At 41.1% G+C, this 16,300-nt stretch overlaps 1 protein-coding gene across 1 annotated transcript in view; it reads right to left on the reverse strand.

The window, feature by feature from the left end:
• LOC139410863 (transmembrane protein 132C-like) overlaps positions 1-16,300 on the reverse strand; it is a 212,956-nt gene that overhangs the window by 67,868 nt on the left and 128,788 nt on the right. Inside the window, exon 4 of the mRNA XM_071156463.1 lies at positions 492-678. Coding sequence (XP_071012564.1) covers positions 492-678 — 187 coding nt within the window. The remainder of the gene's footprint in view (positions 1-491; positions 679-16,300) is intronic.

The following is a 16,300-nucleotide window of genomic DNA, read 5'->3' on the forward strand; positions in this document are numbered from 1 at the left end:
GTTTTAGGGAATTTGGCAGTATGTCCAACCAGCCTCACAACCACAGAACACTCTTAACCATGCCAGCCCAGGAGGGGGGGGTGGGGGTATTTCTCTCTGTAATAAAGCCCAGTGGTGGGGAAAAACCCATTCTGATTGGCTGTGCCCTCCAAGGCCCACCCATGGCTGCACCCCTGCCCAGTTATGTGAAATCCATAGATTAGGGTCTAATGAATTTATTTCAATCGACTGATGTCCTTATATGAACTATAACTCAGAAAAATCTTTGAAATTGTTGCATGTTGTGATAATATTTTTGTTCAATATATTTTAATCACATTACGGTATAAAAGTAAATATAAGATGCTGTTAAGGGAAGTGTAGTCACTGTTCTGAACAGCAGGAAGCACACTGTGTAACCCATAGAACTTTGAATGAATTTCAGAACTCTGGTACAGCCCATCTGCTCTATGTGTTGTAGTGACTTTGACTGACTGAGTGACACCACTCACCATAGCCAGGGGCACAATGCCCCCCAGGTCTTTCTGGGCAAGCCGGATCTCTGTCTCTGCCTCCTGTATGGTGGCATGGCTGCCCGGGTACTCAACCTGCCACGTGATCCAGCGGCTGCCCAGTGGACCCAGGAAGCTGTCCACCTCCAGATCCACCTGTAGGACCCTCTGGAAACCCACATCTGACCTGCAGCACAGACAAAGAGAGAGATGGGAGAGGATCAATATTTTATGATAAAGTAATGGTGTTTCCATAAGCTCTATCAACACACATTCCTATGACTAAAAATAGTGGCAGCGTAGCCTAGTGGTTAGAGCGTTGGACTAGTAACCAGAAGGTTGCAAGTTCAAACCCCCGAGCTGACAAGGTACAAATCTGTTGTTCTGCCCCTAAACAGGCAGTTAACCCACTGTTCCTAGGTCGTCGTTGAAAATAAGATTTTGTTCTTAACTGACTTGCCTGGTAAAATAAAAAACCATGACATTTTATAGACTGTGCTTCTACAAAAGGTCAACTCTCTGGTCCTTGGTATGATATGCACTGTTAGCTATTTCTCACAACTCTGTATTGACATGCTGTGTACTGCCCATACAGTTACACAGTTGCTCTGTACAGTAATATATATGAGAGGGAGGGAAGCTCCACATAACTGTCACCCTGCTCCAGCCTGGTCTCATAGACTAGACATAACATAATAAGCATAAAATTAACATATGTTATGTTTGATATGGTTACGTAAGACAGATGGTTACTTAAGGAAAAAACAAAAGTAGGATGGTTGGTCGGGGTGGATGGATGGGTGTTTAACATGAACGTCTAGCAACCCAAATGTTAAGAGTTTGAATCTCATCATGGACAACTTTAGCACTTACTACTTTTTAGCTATTATGCAACTACTTAGCATGTTAGCTAACTCTAACCATAACTTGAACTCTTTTAGCTAACCCTTCCCCTAACCCTAACATTAACTCTTTAACCTAACTCCTAACTTTTAAACATAAACTTAACTAACCCCTAGCCTAGCTAACGTTAGTAAGCTAGCTACTGTTAGCCACCTAGCTAGAATTCTTAACATATCATACGTTTTGTAAATTTGTACCTTGTACGTTTTGCAAATTCATAACATACAATACAAATTGTAATTCAAAACATATCATACAAAATGGGTGATGGACTTCCACAAATTAATACATACCATACGAAATGTAACATATCATACTAAATGGAGCTTCTCAGATTTACGTACAGAATAATACAGGTGCCTGCTCTGGACATGAAGGCTTGGGTGTTTACCACTGCCCTTGTTTGCAACAGTACAATATGAATATATATAATTGTATGCAAGGAGAATATACGGCAGGGCAGACAAATGGAGAGCATTGATAATATAATTTCCCAGTGACAGTCTCCGGTGCTCAGAGTTTAAATATAGCCAGGAGGAAGCAAAGGTCAGCTTTACACAGGAGCAGAAGGAGAATGGAAATGGCACCAGATCTGTTAGCCATGTCTTGTGTGTCAAATGGCAAGGCTCAGGGCCAATACATTTCACACAGTGTCTCCGAAGCGCACTGGCACTAAACAACATCTCCTTCATTTGAGGCTTGCCAGAAAGAAAGAGAGATTGAAAGAGATAAATATGCACTCTCTCTAAAGCTCTCTTTATGCTGCTTGGACAACGACGCCAGTTTGTCTACAGTGCATATGGCACATGGCACCCTTTCCAGCATAAATTTCCCTTTTTTATTGTTGTGATGAACAAAGAACAACAAGCAACAAGCATTGTACTTCGGGAAAAGACATCTGAGCAAATATATAATGCTCTCAATTATGAATGTGACTCAGAAAACAGGAAAACGCCTCCCGAGTGACTAAAGCACTGCATCCCAATGCTAGAGGCGTTAGTACACACCCAGGTTCGATCCCAGGCTGTGTCGCAGCTGGCCGCGACCGGGACACCCATGAGGTGGCACACAATTGGCCCAGCGTTGTCCGGGTTAGGGGAGAGTTAGGGATGACCGGGATGTCCTTGTCCCATCGTACTCTAGCGACTCCTGTAGTGGGCCAGGCGCATGCACGCTGACTTTGGTCGCCAGTTGTACGGTGTTTCCTCCAACACATTGGTGCGGCTGGCTTCCGGTTTAAGCGAGAAGTTTGTCAAGAAGTAGTGCGGCTTGGCAGGGTCATGTTTCGGAGAACGTATGGCTCTCGACCTTCGCCTCCCCCGAGTCTGTACGGGAGTTGCGGAAATGGGACAAGACTGTAACTACCAATTGGATATCACGAAATTGGGGAGAAAAAGGGGTCAAAGGTATAAACCAAAAAAGAAAACAGGAAAACAATTAATAATAGATCAGGCGTATAATTTGCTGAAACCTGGGTTTTTGTAAGGCTCACACTCACTCCCCATTCACATATTTTTTTCACTCAGAGTGAATGAGTGATTTTTTGCATCCGAGCGCACAACAACCTAATTTCTCCATGAAGCAGAAGTATGTAGAAATATTTAAAATGACAACCAAATAAGTTGTGCCACATTCCATAACAGAGTAGCAATCAGTGTGGAGAGAGATGGGCTGTGCTGTGCTGTCAGAGCAATGGCATGACAGAAAACTGCCTTACATAACTGCTTCCTCCACAGTCCCTCTGACAAAACAGATGGCAATTTCAAATCAAATCAAAAGTTATTTGTCACATGCGTCGAAAACAACAGGTGTTGGCTTTACTTTGCTCACAAGCCCTTTCCCAAAAATGCAGTTAAAAAAATGAAATAGTAAGAATGTAAAATAACAATAACAAGGTTATTTACAAGGAGTACCAGTACCGAGTCAATGTGTAGGGGTACGAGGTAGTTGAGGGAAATTAGGTACTACAGTGCCTTGCGAAAGTATTCGGCCCCTTGAACTTTGCGACCTTTTGCCACATTTCAGGCTTCAAACATAAAGATATAAAACTGTATTTTTTTGTGAAGAATCAACAACAAGTGGGACACAATCATGAAGTGGAACGACATTTATTGGATATTTCAAACTTTTTTAACAAATCAAAAACTGAAAAATTGGGCGTGCAAAATTATTCAGCCCCTTTACTTTCAGTGCAGCAAACTCTCTCCAGAAGTTCAGTGAGGATCTCTGAATGATCCAATGTTGACCTAAATGACTAATGATGATAAATACAATCCACCTGTGTGTAATCAAGTCTCCGTATAAATGCACCTGCACTGTGATAGTCTCAGAGGTCCGTTAAAAGCGCAGAGAGCATCATGAAGAACAAGGAACACACCAGGCAGGTCCGAGATACTGTTGTGAAGAAGTTTAAAGCCAGATTTGGATAAAAAATATTTCCCAAGGAGCACTGTGCAAGCGATAATATTGAAATGGAAGGAGTATCAGACCACTGCAAATCTACCAAGACCTGGCCGTCCCTCTAAACTTTCAGCTCATACAAGGAGAAGACTGATCAGAGATGCAGCCAAGAGGCCCATGATCACTCTGGATGAACTGCAGAGATCTACAGCTGAGGTGGGAGACTCTGTCCATAGGACAACAATCAGTCGTATATTGCACAAATCTGGCCTTTATGGAAGAGTGGCAAGAAGAAAGCCATTTCTTAAAGATATCCATAAAAAGTGTCGTTTAAAGTTTGCCACAAGCCACCTGGGAGACACACCAAACATGTGGAAGAAGGTGCTCTGGTCAGATGAAACCAAAATTGAACTTTTTGGCAACAATGCAAAACGTTATGTTTGGCGTAAAAGCAACACAGCTCATCACCCTGAACACACCATCCCCACTGTCAAACATGGTGGTGGCAGCATCATGGGTTGGGCCTGTTTTTCTTCAGCAGGGACAGGGAAGATGGTTAAAATTGATGGGAAGATGGATGGAGCCAAATACAGGATCATTCTGGAAGAACCTGATGGAGTCTGCAAAAGACCTGAGACTGGGACGGAGATTTGTCTTCCAACAAGACAATGATCCAAAACATAAAGCAAAATCTACAATGGAATGGTTCAAAAATGGTTCAAAAAAATTGTTAAAAAAGTTTGAAATATCCAATAAATGTCGTTCCACTTCATGATTGTGTCCCACTTGTTGTTGATTCTTCACAAAAAAATACAGTTTTATATCTTTATGTTTGAAGCCTGAAATGTGGCAAAAGGTCGCAAAGTTCAAGGGGGCCGAATACTTTCGCAAGGCACTGTATGTATAGTACATATACAGTAGGTAGGGGTAAAAGCAGGACCTGGGTTAAGGGTGGCCCGCCCTACTGTACCTCCTTGCCCATCCAAATAAAATATTGAAATATATTTCTAATTTATTTGACCGAGTCGCACGCCAACAGAGACGCATCAATCTCAGATAAAGCATCCGAGAGAGCGAAACAGCACAGCACCCCTCTGTCTCTGTATGTGATCAAAATAAACAATCTAAGGGCAAACAATTCACAGAATGAAACAATGAATGTGCAAGAATTGGCGGGAGACAGTGAGGCACATTCTGGAGAGAAAAGTGCAAGCATTCTGGAGAGAGATGTCCATATCTTCGCCACACGCCCCTCCCCTTCTTCTTGTCTCAACATTTTATATGATACTCAAGACACATTATCTTCACACATTTGAGATGCTTTTCAATGACAGATGGAACTCAATAATCAGCTATTAGGCCTATTGGCACACGCGCTGCCCAAATTTCTGGCTTCCCAAATAGGCATAGGCCTATGCACTTGTGATTTGAAACAATCCACAGCTATTTAAAAAAATAAGCTTATTTTCTTATTTTATTTGTCAGCTTTAGGTCTATGCATTTTATTTAGTTGACAATTGAAGTTATAGGTCTACTGCTGCATTGGCCAATAGGTTTGTGTTTGAGTTCCATGCGCTAATTTCTATAGCTGCCAATGGATCATGGTGTATCAATGAGTCCATATGGCAAAGGCTGGTGTTCTTGCATTAGTTGAATTTGAACTTTTAAATTTCTATTATTTTTATTTAAATTTTTATGATTAACCACATGACAATAATTTTGAGAAACGAAAACATTACTATTGAAATTAAACTTTTCCACGAAAATGCGCATATAAAAATATTCATAACTGGCACGCAGATAGGTAGAAATGGTAGGATAAATTGTATGCTTCCCCAGACCCATTAACAAAATCCATCCAACTGATTCATTCTGGAGCTGGCCCTGGATAAAAGTTACTAGGCAATCAGGATAGATAATAAACTGAGTAGCAGCAACATATGTGACTCGTTTCAGGAAACTAGGCATATGTCACTACTTCACAGGAGAGGCATTTGAATTTTTTTAAATCAAAATGTGTTTTTTGGCAGAAATGCCTTCTGGAACATGTGAACTTTCATGTGACTTAATAACAAACTTCTATGCTATCTGTAAATATGGATACAATTGTTAAATTATGAGCGTAGCGGTGGTGTAAAGTACTTAAGTAAAAATACTTTAAAGAACTACTTAAATCGTTTTTTTGTGGTATCTGTACTTTAGTATTTATTTTTTGCAACTTTTACTTTTACTCCACTCCAGTATTTATGCTGCAGTAGTTTATGTGTCGGGGGGCTAGGGTCAGTTTGTTATATCTGGAGTACTTCTCCTGTCCTATTTGGTGTCCTGTGTGAATCTAAGTGTGCGTTCTCTAATTCTCTCCTTCTCTCTTTCTTTCTCTCTCTTGGAGGACCTGAGCCCTAGGACCATGCCTCAGGACTACCTGACATGATGACTCCTTGCTGTCCCAAGTCCACCTGTCCGTGCTGCTGCTCCAGTTTCAACTGACCTGAGCCCTAGGACCATGCCCCAGGACTACCTGACATGATGACTCCTTGCTGTCCCCAGTCCACCTGACCGTGCTGCTGCTCCAGTTTCAACTGTTCTGCCTTATTATTATTCGACCATGCTGGTCATTTATGAACATTTGAACATCTTGGCCATGTTCTGTTATAATCTCCACCCGGCACAGCCAGAAGAGGACTGGCAACCCCACATAGCCTGGTTCCTCTCTAGGTTTCTTCCTAGGTTTTGGCCTTTCTAGGGAGTTTTTCCTAGCCACCGTGCTTCTACACCTGCATTGCTTGCTGTTTGGGGTTTTAGGCTGGGTTTCTGTACAGCACTTTGAGATATCAGCTGATGTACGAAGGGCTTTATAAATAAATTTGACTTGATTTGATTTTAAACGGGCTATTTCTCAGGACAAGATGCTATAATATGCATATAATTGACAGCTTAGGATAGAAAACACAAAAATTGTCTGTGAGTATAACAGAACTGATATTGCAGGCGAAAGCCTGAGAAATATCCAATCAGGAAGTGACTCTTATTTTGAAACCTCTGCGTTCCTATGCCTCCATATTGAGCATTGAAAGGGATATCAACCAGATTCCTTTTTCTATGGCTTCCCTAATGTGTCTACAGTCACAAGACATAGTTTCAGGCTTTATTTTGAAAAATGAGCGTGAACGACAACATTGCGTCAGTGGTCAGCTGGTGGCTCTCAGAGTGATTTGTGTGTAATAGACAAAGGCGGCCATTGCTCCTCTCGCTCCTACTAAGAAGCCAATTGTCCCGGTTGATATATTATCGAATAGATATTTGAAAAACACCTTCAGGAATGATTATAAAAAACGTTTGCCATGTTTCTGTCGATATTATGGATCTAATTTGGAATATTTTTCGGTGTTGTCATGACCGCAATTTCCGGTGGATTTCTCAACAAAACGTGAAGAACAAACGGAGGTATTTCGGCTATAAAAATAATCTTTATGGAACAAAATGAACATTTGCTGTCTAACTGGGAGTCTCGTGAGTGAAAACATCCGAAGCTCATCAAAGGTAAACAATTTAATTTGATTGCTTTTCTGATTTTCGTGACCAAGCAGCCTGCTGCTAGCTGGACATAATGCTATGCTAGGCTATCGATAAACTTACACAAATGCTTGTCTTGCTTTGGCTGTAAAGCATCATTTCAAAATCTGAGATGACAGGGTGATTAACAAAAGGCTAAGCTGTGTTTCACTATATTTCACTTGTGATTTCATGAATATGTATATTTTCTAGTAAGATTTTTTGTCTGTTGCGTTATGCTAATTAGTATAGTTGATGACAATTCTCCCGGATCCGGGAGGGGTAGTTTCAAGATTAAGTACATTTAAAAGCAACTACTTTTAGACTTTTACTCAAGTAGTATTTTAATGGGTGACTCACTTTTACTTTAGTCATTTTAATTAAGGTATCTTTACTTTTACTCAAGTATGACAATTGGGTACTTTTTCCATCACTGGAGCCTAGTTGATTTAACCTAGGAAAAGACAGGAACCTTCCCGCTAGCCATGATTGTCTGAGATATTGTGTGAGCTGGACATGCCGAGAGATGAGTTTGGATTGGTCTGCCATGTAGCACACTTCTTTCTGTCTATGACATGAGCTGGTCAGTATGTGTAGGTAATCCTTTCTAACGCTGCTTTTTCTTTAAAGATATCACGTAGTAGATCTGCAAGTGTTGCTCTGCACTTTCTGGAGGACCAAGTTTTGAAATCAGTGGAATGCCCGGTGTAATTAGGATATTTATAGCTAAGGATATTGGGAAAATGGCTTTGATTGCAAATATGTAGAGGGAGTCAAAAAGAGGACACACAGAAGGCTGTTGTATAAAACACCTGTCTCCGGATTACAACTTCAAACTAAGGGCAACCATGGCATCTGTGGCAGGGAGGGAGAAGCGTTCATCCACTTATACGGGTAAAAGAGTCTAGCAAGCAAAATGTTCACATATTATACATTTCTAATTTTGTCCGAAAGTTGTTATCTTTGCAAGTTAAAACATAATGTTAGCTAGCTAGCCAACATTAGCTGGCTGTTTTGCTAGCTAACATTACGTGTATGATCTGTGCTGTGAATAACTATTATTCGTATCTTAGAGCCAGCTAACAATGAACCTGGTTGGTTAGCTACTTGCAATTTCATACCGGGTAGTAATGTTATGAGTTGGGATTATGGTTCCTTGTTTGGCTAGCTAGCTACATGTCTAAACAAAATACTCCACTATGCAGTAACCATTTCACTGTACCATTTACACCTTCTGTATCCTGTGCATGTAACAAATAAACTTTGATTTGATATAGTATGTGTTTACCAGAGATGGTAATGTGAAGGACAACATGACCTGCACCAAAGTCAAATTAGGATATAACGTTAGTGTAACGGCTTTCTTCTATCTCCTCCTCTGACGAGGAGGTGTAGCAAGGATCGGACCAAAATGCGGCGTGTAGATTGCGATCCATGTTTATTAAACTGAAGCAACACGAATCTAAATACAAACACTACAAAACAATAAACGTAACGAAAACCGAAACAGCCTAATACTCGTGCCCATAAACACAGAACAAGGACATCAGGACACTAAGGACAATCACCCACAAAACACTCAAAGAATATGGCTGCCTAAATATGGTTCCCAATCAGAGACAACGATAAACACCTGCCTCTGATTGAGAACCACTTCAGACAGCCATAGACTTAACTAGAACACCCCACTAAGCTACAATCCCAATACCAACACACCACATACAAAAACCCATGCCACACCCTGGCCTGACCAAATAAATGAAGATAAACACAAAATACTTCGACCAGGGCGTGACAGTTAGGCCAAGTTCAAGTTCTAAAATGCTCTGGTAGAATTCCCTGTTATTATTTCATCATACTCACAACCGTAAGCTATTTTCTGTGATTGGCTCGCCATTAACTTGTAAATAATTATCTTGTTTTGAGTTTATTTTCCTGTAATAATGAATACAAATTAGCTAAAGTGAAGACGTTGTCAGCTATATGATATGGTCATTATTTGAACTGGCTAGCTATTTTTATTTTATTTTTATTTCACCTTTATTTAACCAGGCAGGCTAGTTGAGAACAAGTTCTCATTTGCAACTGCGACCTGGCCAAGATAAAGCATAGCAGTGTGAACAGACAACACAGATTTACACATGGAGTAAACAATTAACAAGTCAATAACACAGTAGAAAAAAAAGAGAGTCTATATACATTGTGTGCAAAAGGCATGAGGAGGTAGGTGAATAATTACAATTTTGCAGATTAACACTGGAGTGATAAATGATCAGATGGTCATGTACAGGTAGAGATATTGGTGTGCAAAAGAGCAGAAAAGTAAAAAAATAAAACAGTATGGGGATGACGTAGGTAAAATTGGGTGGGCTATTTACCGATAGACTAAGTACAGCTGCAGCGATCGGTTAGCTGCTCAGATAGCAGATGTTTGAAATTGGTGAGGGAGATAAAAGTCTCCCACTTCAGCGATTTTTGCAATTCGTTCCAGTCACAGGCAGCAGAGAACTGGAACGAAATGCGGCCAAATGAGGTGTTGGCTTTAGGGATGATCAGTGAGATACATCTGCTGGAGCGCGTGCTACGGGTGGGTGTTGCCATCGTGACCAGTGAACTGAGATAAGGCGGAGCTTTACCTAGCATGGACTTCTAACAAGCTGTTTATAAAGTTGCTTTTAGTTGCCTGGTGTGCTAGATTGACATATACTAAATTCATTTTTAAACGGGTGGGTTTATTGGTGTTAAAATTCTCCAGTTATGCAATTTTGGACAACCAGGCTGCTAATGTCATGCAGCCTGTAGTTTTTGTGTGTATACTGTTTTGCAACGAAGGTCTACAGTAGCTTCAGCAACACGTTGTAGGGTAACACCATGGTGTAGCCAGAGAATGGCTTCCTTCTGTCCTCTTCTGCGTACATTGAATTCAATGCAAAACTTAGGAGGCTCATGATTCTCACCCCCTTCCATAGACTTACACAGTAATTATGAGAACCTCCAGAGGACGTCCTCCAACCTATCAGAGCTTTTGCAACATGCACTGACATGTTGTCCACCCAATCAAAGGATCAGAGAATGAATCTAGTACTGAAAGCATACGCTACAGCTAGCTAGCACTGCAGATCATAAAATATGGTGACTAGTTAACTCAGAGAGAGAAAGACAATTGTTTTCAACAAATACATTTCTCCCAAAATTAAGAAGCGAGAGAGAGAGAGAGATATTTAAGTAGTTATATTTGGTTACATTTTTTTAAACTTTCACTTAGCTAGCAAATGCAGCTAGCTAGTTTAGCCTACTTAAACACCTGGCTCAAACAGAGAAGGATGCTGTGTTAGCTAGCTGGCTATAGAACCAACACTGGAACTCTTCTAAATCAAGGTAAGCTTTTGGTTTAATTCATTTATTGCCACCATGGTCCACAAGCGAAGGGAGGAGGAGAGTGTGTAGATAGTTGCAAGAAGGAATTATATATACAATGAGCAAAATGATCATGCTGTTTTTATGTGGCCGCTATGGAAGTGAACTGTTTGTGTGTGATCAGAGGTGTATTCATTCCACTGATGCTGTTGAAAAACATTTCTTAAAACAGATGCAAACGGAAGGAAACAGGGATAAACATACCTTACTTTGTCCAATAGAAACTCACATTTGTTTTCACCCTAGATCAGCTAGATGCAGGCAAGAGTTTTCAAGGCAGTATTGAATGTGTCACTGTCTGTCACCTTGATTACTCAAAATTCTCTCTTTCAATCATAGGCTAGGTTGAGGCAACATCATGATGGGTGCAGGGAAATTTGAGTATCATGTAGTAGCCTAAACCTATCAATGTTATATTGAGCTGGGTGAATGGAATATCAATGACAGTGTACGTAGAGCCAGTGCAAGAAAAAAAGTGGGTCAATGCAATCGACCGGTTGGTGACCACTGAAGTAAAGTCAAACTAATAAAAGTGACTGAGGAGCAGCAGGATATGGCAAGCTACACTTTTAGAAAAAAAAGGGTTCCAAAAGGGTGAACTTAAACACCGAAAGAATAAAAAATAATAATTCTCTCCGCAAATTATTCTGCACAGGAACAGAAGATGATTTCAGGTTTTTGATATAGAGATGTCAAATATTGCCCTCCCTATGGCATATCAAAGGTGGCTGTGAAAATTAAGGACTTTACGAGGTTTCATTTTCCTTTGAATATACAGTAGCACGCCAGCTTCTGAGATATCAGGAAGATATGATGCCAGATGACAGTTTTCTTTGTTCTCTGAGCTTATCATTAACACACAGACATTCGGCAATTTAGCAATTTTGTCAATCAAAAAAATCAGACTACAATAAAAAGAGCAGAGAGAAACATTTTTGAGTAATGAAGCCCGTAGAAAAATAGATAAGATAGGAGAGGGGAGGATATGGGAGGAGAAGAGAGATTGTGAAGAAAGAGGAAATATTAAGGAAAAGAGAAATTCATATAGCTACATGCACATATTATTTTGGCCCTTTGACTTTGATGACACCACCTTGTTCATACGAGCAGTGGAAACAAATGGCAACAGCTACTGTGAAATGAGTCCTGGTGAGCAGCTTGTCAGTGGATATTAACACTGGACAGACTGGTGGGGGAGGTCTACCATGCAGGTGAGGGTAGATAAGCCTGAAAAAACATTAGTTTACACCATAGTAACACTCACTGTGAGTCACTGAATAGGAACGTCGCTATATAGTTAAAATACAGCGTGAAAGTGTCCGTGAGTGTGTGCATGCGTGTGTTATGTGCTAATATTCGACAGACCATGTAAGCTGTCAGAATGCGATGCATTTAATTAAATAAAGTACACTTAAAGGACAAGTTCACTTTTTTTACCAAATCTCTTTTCAGATGTAAATGTATACGGCATGTTACAGAAGTGTCCAGACACTTTTTTTGCGATTTCACTTGGTTTTGAGAAACTTACCCCACCAGCAATAGACTTCCTCATTGCTTGTTCTGCAGTATGGGGGCTATAGAAAAACATAAACAAAAGCTCCAAAAACACCCAAATACGTCCTTTTAGAAACGGCAAAGCTCTCAGTATAGTGATGCAAGTCTTTAGATGTTGTACACATGAAAATGTGTAATTCCGAACTTTATCCACAACGTTGTATTCCACTTTGTTGGAGTCGAGCGATGTTTTTCCATGTGCCAGCATGCGCATTCTTTCTCGTTCCAATTGTGGTGATATGAGAAATGAGAGAGCACACACATATATTGCTGGTGGGGTAAGTTTCTCAAAACCAAGTGAAATAGCAACAAAAAAAGTGTCTGGACACTTCTATGACATGCTATTTACATGCCATTTAAAACAGAGATTTGCTAAAAAAAAATTACTGGTAAAGGAGATACTGTACCTTACTTCATTTGGCCAATAAACCAATAGTTCTCATGGATGGGGCAGGAGAGGAAGGCTGAAAATACTATTTATTTTCTATTTATCAATAGATGGCTTGCTGTAACACTGCATGTACAGTTCCATTGTTACAGTCCAGGCTCTGCTGATGTGTTGCTACTGTTGCACTTGACCCATGTCAAATCAAATCAAAGTTGATTTGTCACGTGCACAGGATACAGGGTGTAATGTGTACAGTGAAAAAGTCTACTTGCAAGAATTCCTCAACAGTACAGTACACTTTATAAAAATATGAACAAATAAATAATACAAAGTAGTAAACATTTGTTAGAGATACTGGTCCAATGTCCTAATGAATTAAAGATACACAGAGAGAGATTCATCTAGGATTATTCCTCAAAACTTCTGTCTGTTATCAAATCAAAATCAAATCAAATCTAATTTTATTGATCACATACACATGGTCATCAGATGTTAATGTGTAGTGAAATGCTTGTGCTTCTAGTTCCGACAGTGCAGTAATATCTAACAAGTAATCTAACAATTTCCCAACAACTACCTAATACACACAAATCAAGAGATGACTGAGAATATGTACATATAAATATATGGATAAGCGATGGCCGAGCGGCATAGGCAAGGTGTAATAGATGTTATAAAATGCAGTATATACAGTGCCTTGCGAAAGTATTCGGCCCCCTTGAACTTTGCGACCTTTTGCCACATTTCAGGCTTCAAACATAAAGATATAAAACTGTATTTTTTTGTGAAGAATCAACAACAAGTGGGACACAATCTTGAAGTGGAACGACATTTATTGGATATTTCAAACTTTTTTAACAAATCAAAAACTGAAAAATTGGGCGTGCAAAATTATTCAGCCCCCTTAAGTCAATACTTTGTAGCGCCACCTTTTGCTGCGATTACAGCTGTAAGTCGCTTGGGGTATGTCTCTATCAGTTTTGCACATCGAGAGACTGAAATTTTTTCCCATTCCTCCTTGCAAAACATCTCGAGCTCAGTGAGGTTGGATGGAGAGCATTTGTGAACAGCAGTTTTCAGTTCTTTCCACAGATTCTCGATTGGATTCAGGTCTGGACTTTGACTTGGCCATTCTAACACCTGGATATGTTTATTTTTGAACCATTCCATTGTAGATTTTGCTTTATGTTTTGGATCATTGTCTTGTTGGAAGACAAATCTCCGTCCCAGTCTCAGGTCTTTTGCAGACTCCATCAGGTTTTCTTCCAGAATGGTCCTGTATTTGGCTCCATCCATCTTCCCATCAATTTTAACCATCTTCCCTGTCCCTGCTGAAGAAAAGCAGGCCCAAACTGATGCTGCCACCACCATGTTTGACAGTGGGGATGGTGTGTTCAGCTGAGTTGCTTTTACGCCAAACATAACGTTTTGCATTGTTGCCAAAAAGTTACATTTTGGTTTAATCTGACCAGAGCACCTTCTTCCACATGTTTGGTGTGTCTCCCAGGTGGCTTGTGGCAAACTTTAAACGACACTTTTTATGGATATCTTTAAGAAATGGCTTTCTTCTTGCCACTCTTCCATAAAGGCCAGATTTGTGCAATATACGACTAATTGTTGTCCTATGGACAGAGTCTCCCACCTCAGCTGTAGATCTCTGCAGTTCATCCAGAGTGATCATGGGCCTCTTGGCTGCATCTCTGATCAGTCTTCTCCTTGTATGAGCTGAAAGTTTAGAGGGACGGCCAGGTCTTGGTAGATTTGCAGTGGTCTGATACTCCTTCCATTTCAATATTATCGCTTGCACAGTGCTCCTTGGGATGTTTAAAGCTTGGGAAATCTTTTTGTATCCAAATCCGGCTTTAAACTTCTTCACAACAGTATCTCGGACCTGCCTGGTGTGTTCCTTGTTCTTCATGATGCTCTCTGCGGTTTTAATGGACCTCTGAGACTATCACAGTGCAGGTGCATTTATACGGAGACTTGATTACACACAGGTGGATTGTATTTATCATCATTAGTCATTTAGGTCAACATTGGATCATTCAGAGATCCTCACTGAACTTCTGGATGGAGTTTGCTGCACTGAAAGTAAAGGGGCTGAATAATTTTGCACACCCAATTTTTCAGTTTTTGATTTGTTAAAAAAGTTTGAAATATCCAATAAATGTCGTTCCACTTCATGATTGTGTCCCACTTGTTGTTAATTCTTCACAAAAAAAATACAATTTTATATATTTATGTTTGAAGCCTGAAATGTGGCAAAAGGTCGCAAAGTTCAAGGGGGCCGAATACTTTCGCAAGGCACTGTACATACGATATGAGTAATGTAAGATATGTAAACATTATTAAAGTGGCATTATTTAAAGTGGCATTGTTTAAAATGACTAGTGATCCGTTTATTAAAGTGGCCAGTGATTAGGTCTCAATGTCAGCTGTTTAGCAGTCTGATGGCCATGAGATAGAAGCTGTTTTTCAGTCTCTCGGTCCCAGCTTTGATGCACTTGTACTGACCTCGCCTTCTGGATGGTAGCGGTGTGAACAGGCAGTGGCTCGGGTGGTTGTTGTCCTTGATGATCTTTTTCGCCTTCCTGTGACATAGGGTGCTGTAGGTGTCATGGAGGGCAGGTAGTTTGACCCCGCTGATGCGTTGTGCAGACCGCACCACCCTCTGGAGAGCCTTGCGGTTGAGGGCGGTACCGTTGCCGTACCAGGCTGTGATACAGCCCGACAGGATGCTCTCGATTGTGCACCTGTAAAAGTTTGTCAGGGTTTTGGGTGACAAGCCAAATTTCTTCAGCCTCCCGAGATTGAAGAGGCTCTGTTGCGCCTTCTTCACCACACTGTCTGTGTGGGTGGACCATTTCAGTTTGTCTGTGATGTGTACGCCGAGGAACTTAACTTTCCACCTTCTCCACTGCTGACCCTTCGATGTGGATAGGGGGTGCTCCATCTGCTGTTTCCTGAAATCCACGATCATTTCCTTTGTTTTGTTAACGTTGAGTGAGAGGTTGTTTTCCTGACACCACGTGCCCTCACCTCCTCACTGTAGGCTGTCTCGTTGTTGTTGGTAGTCAAGCCCACTACTGTTGTGTCATCTGCAAACTTGATGATTGAGTTGGAGACGTGCATGGCCACGCAGTCGGGGGTGAACAGGGAGTACAGGAGGGGGCTGAGCACGCATCCTTGTGGGGCCCCAGTGTTGAGGGTCAGCAAAGTGGAGATGTTGTTTCCTACCTTCACCACCTGGGGGCGGCCCGTCAGAAAGTCCAGAACCCAATTGCACAGAGTAGTTTAGTTATCACATGTAGTTATTTTAGCCTTCTTGGGTACAGGAACAATGGTGGCCATCTTGAAGCATGTGGGGACAGCAGACTGGGATAGGGAGTGATTAAATATGTCCGTAAACACACCAGCCAGCTGGTCTGTGCATGCTCTGAGGACGCGGCTAGGGATGCCGTCTGGGCCAGCAGCCTTGCGAGGGTTAACATGTTTAACTCACGTCGGCCACGGAGAAGGAGATGGGAGGGGGTGCAGTCCTTGTTAGCGGGCCGCGACGGTGGCACTGTGTTATCCTCAAAGCGGGCAAAGAAGG

This window comes from Oncorhynchus clarkii, chromosome 6 (assembly GCF_045791955.1).
Source record: "Oncorhynchus clarkii lewisi isolate Uvic-CL-2024 chromosome 6, UVic_Ocla_1.0, whole genome shotgun sequence".
NCBI classification, from domain to species: domain Eukaryota; kingdom Metazoa; phylum Chordata; class Actinopteri; order Salmoniformes; family Salmonidae; genus Oncorhynchus; species Oncorhynchus clarkii.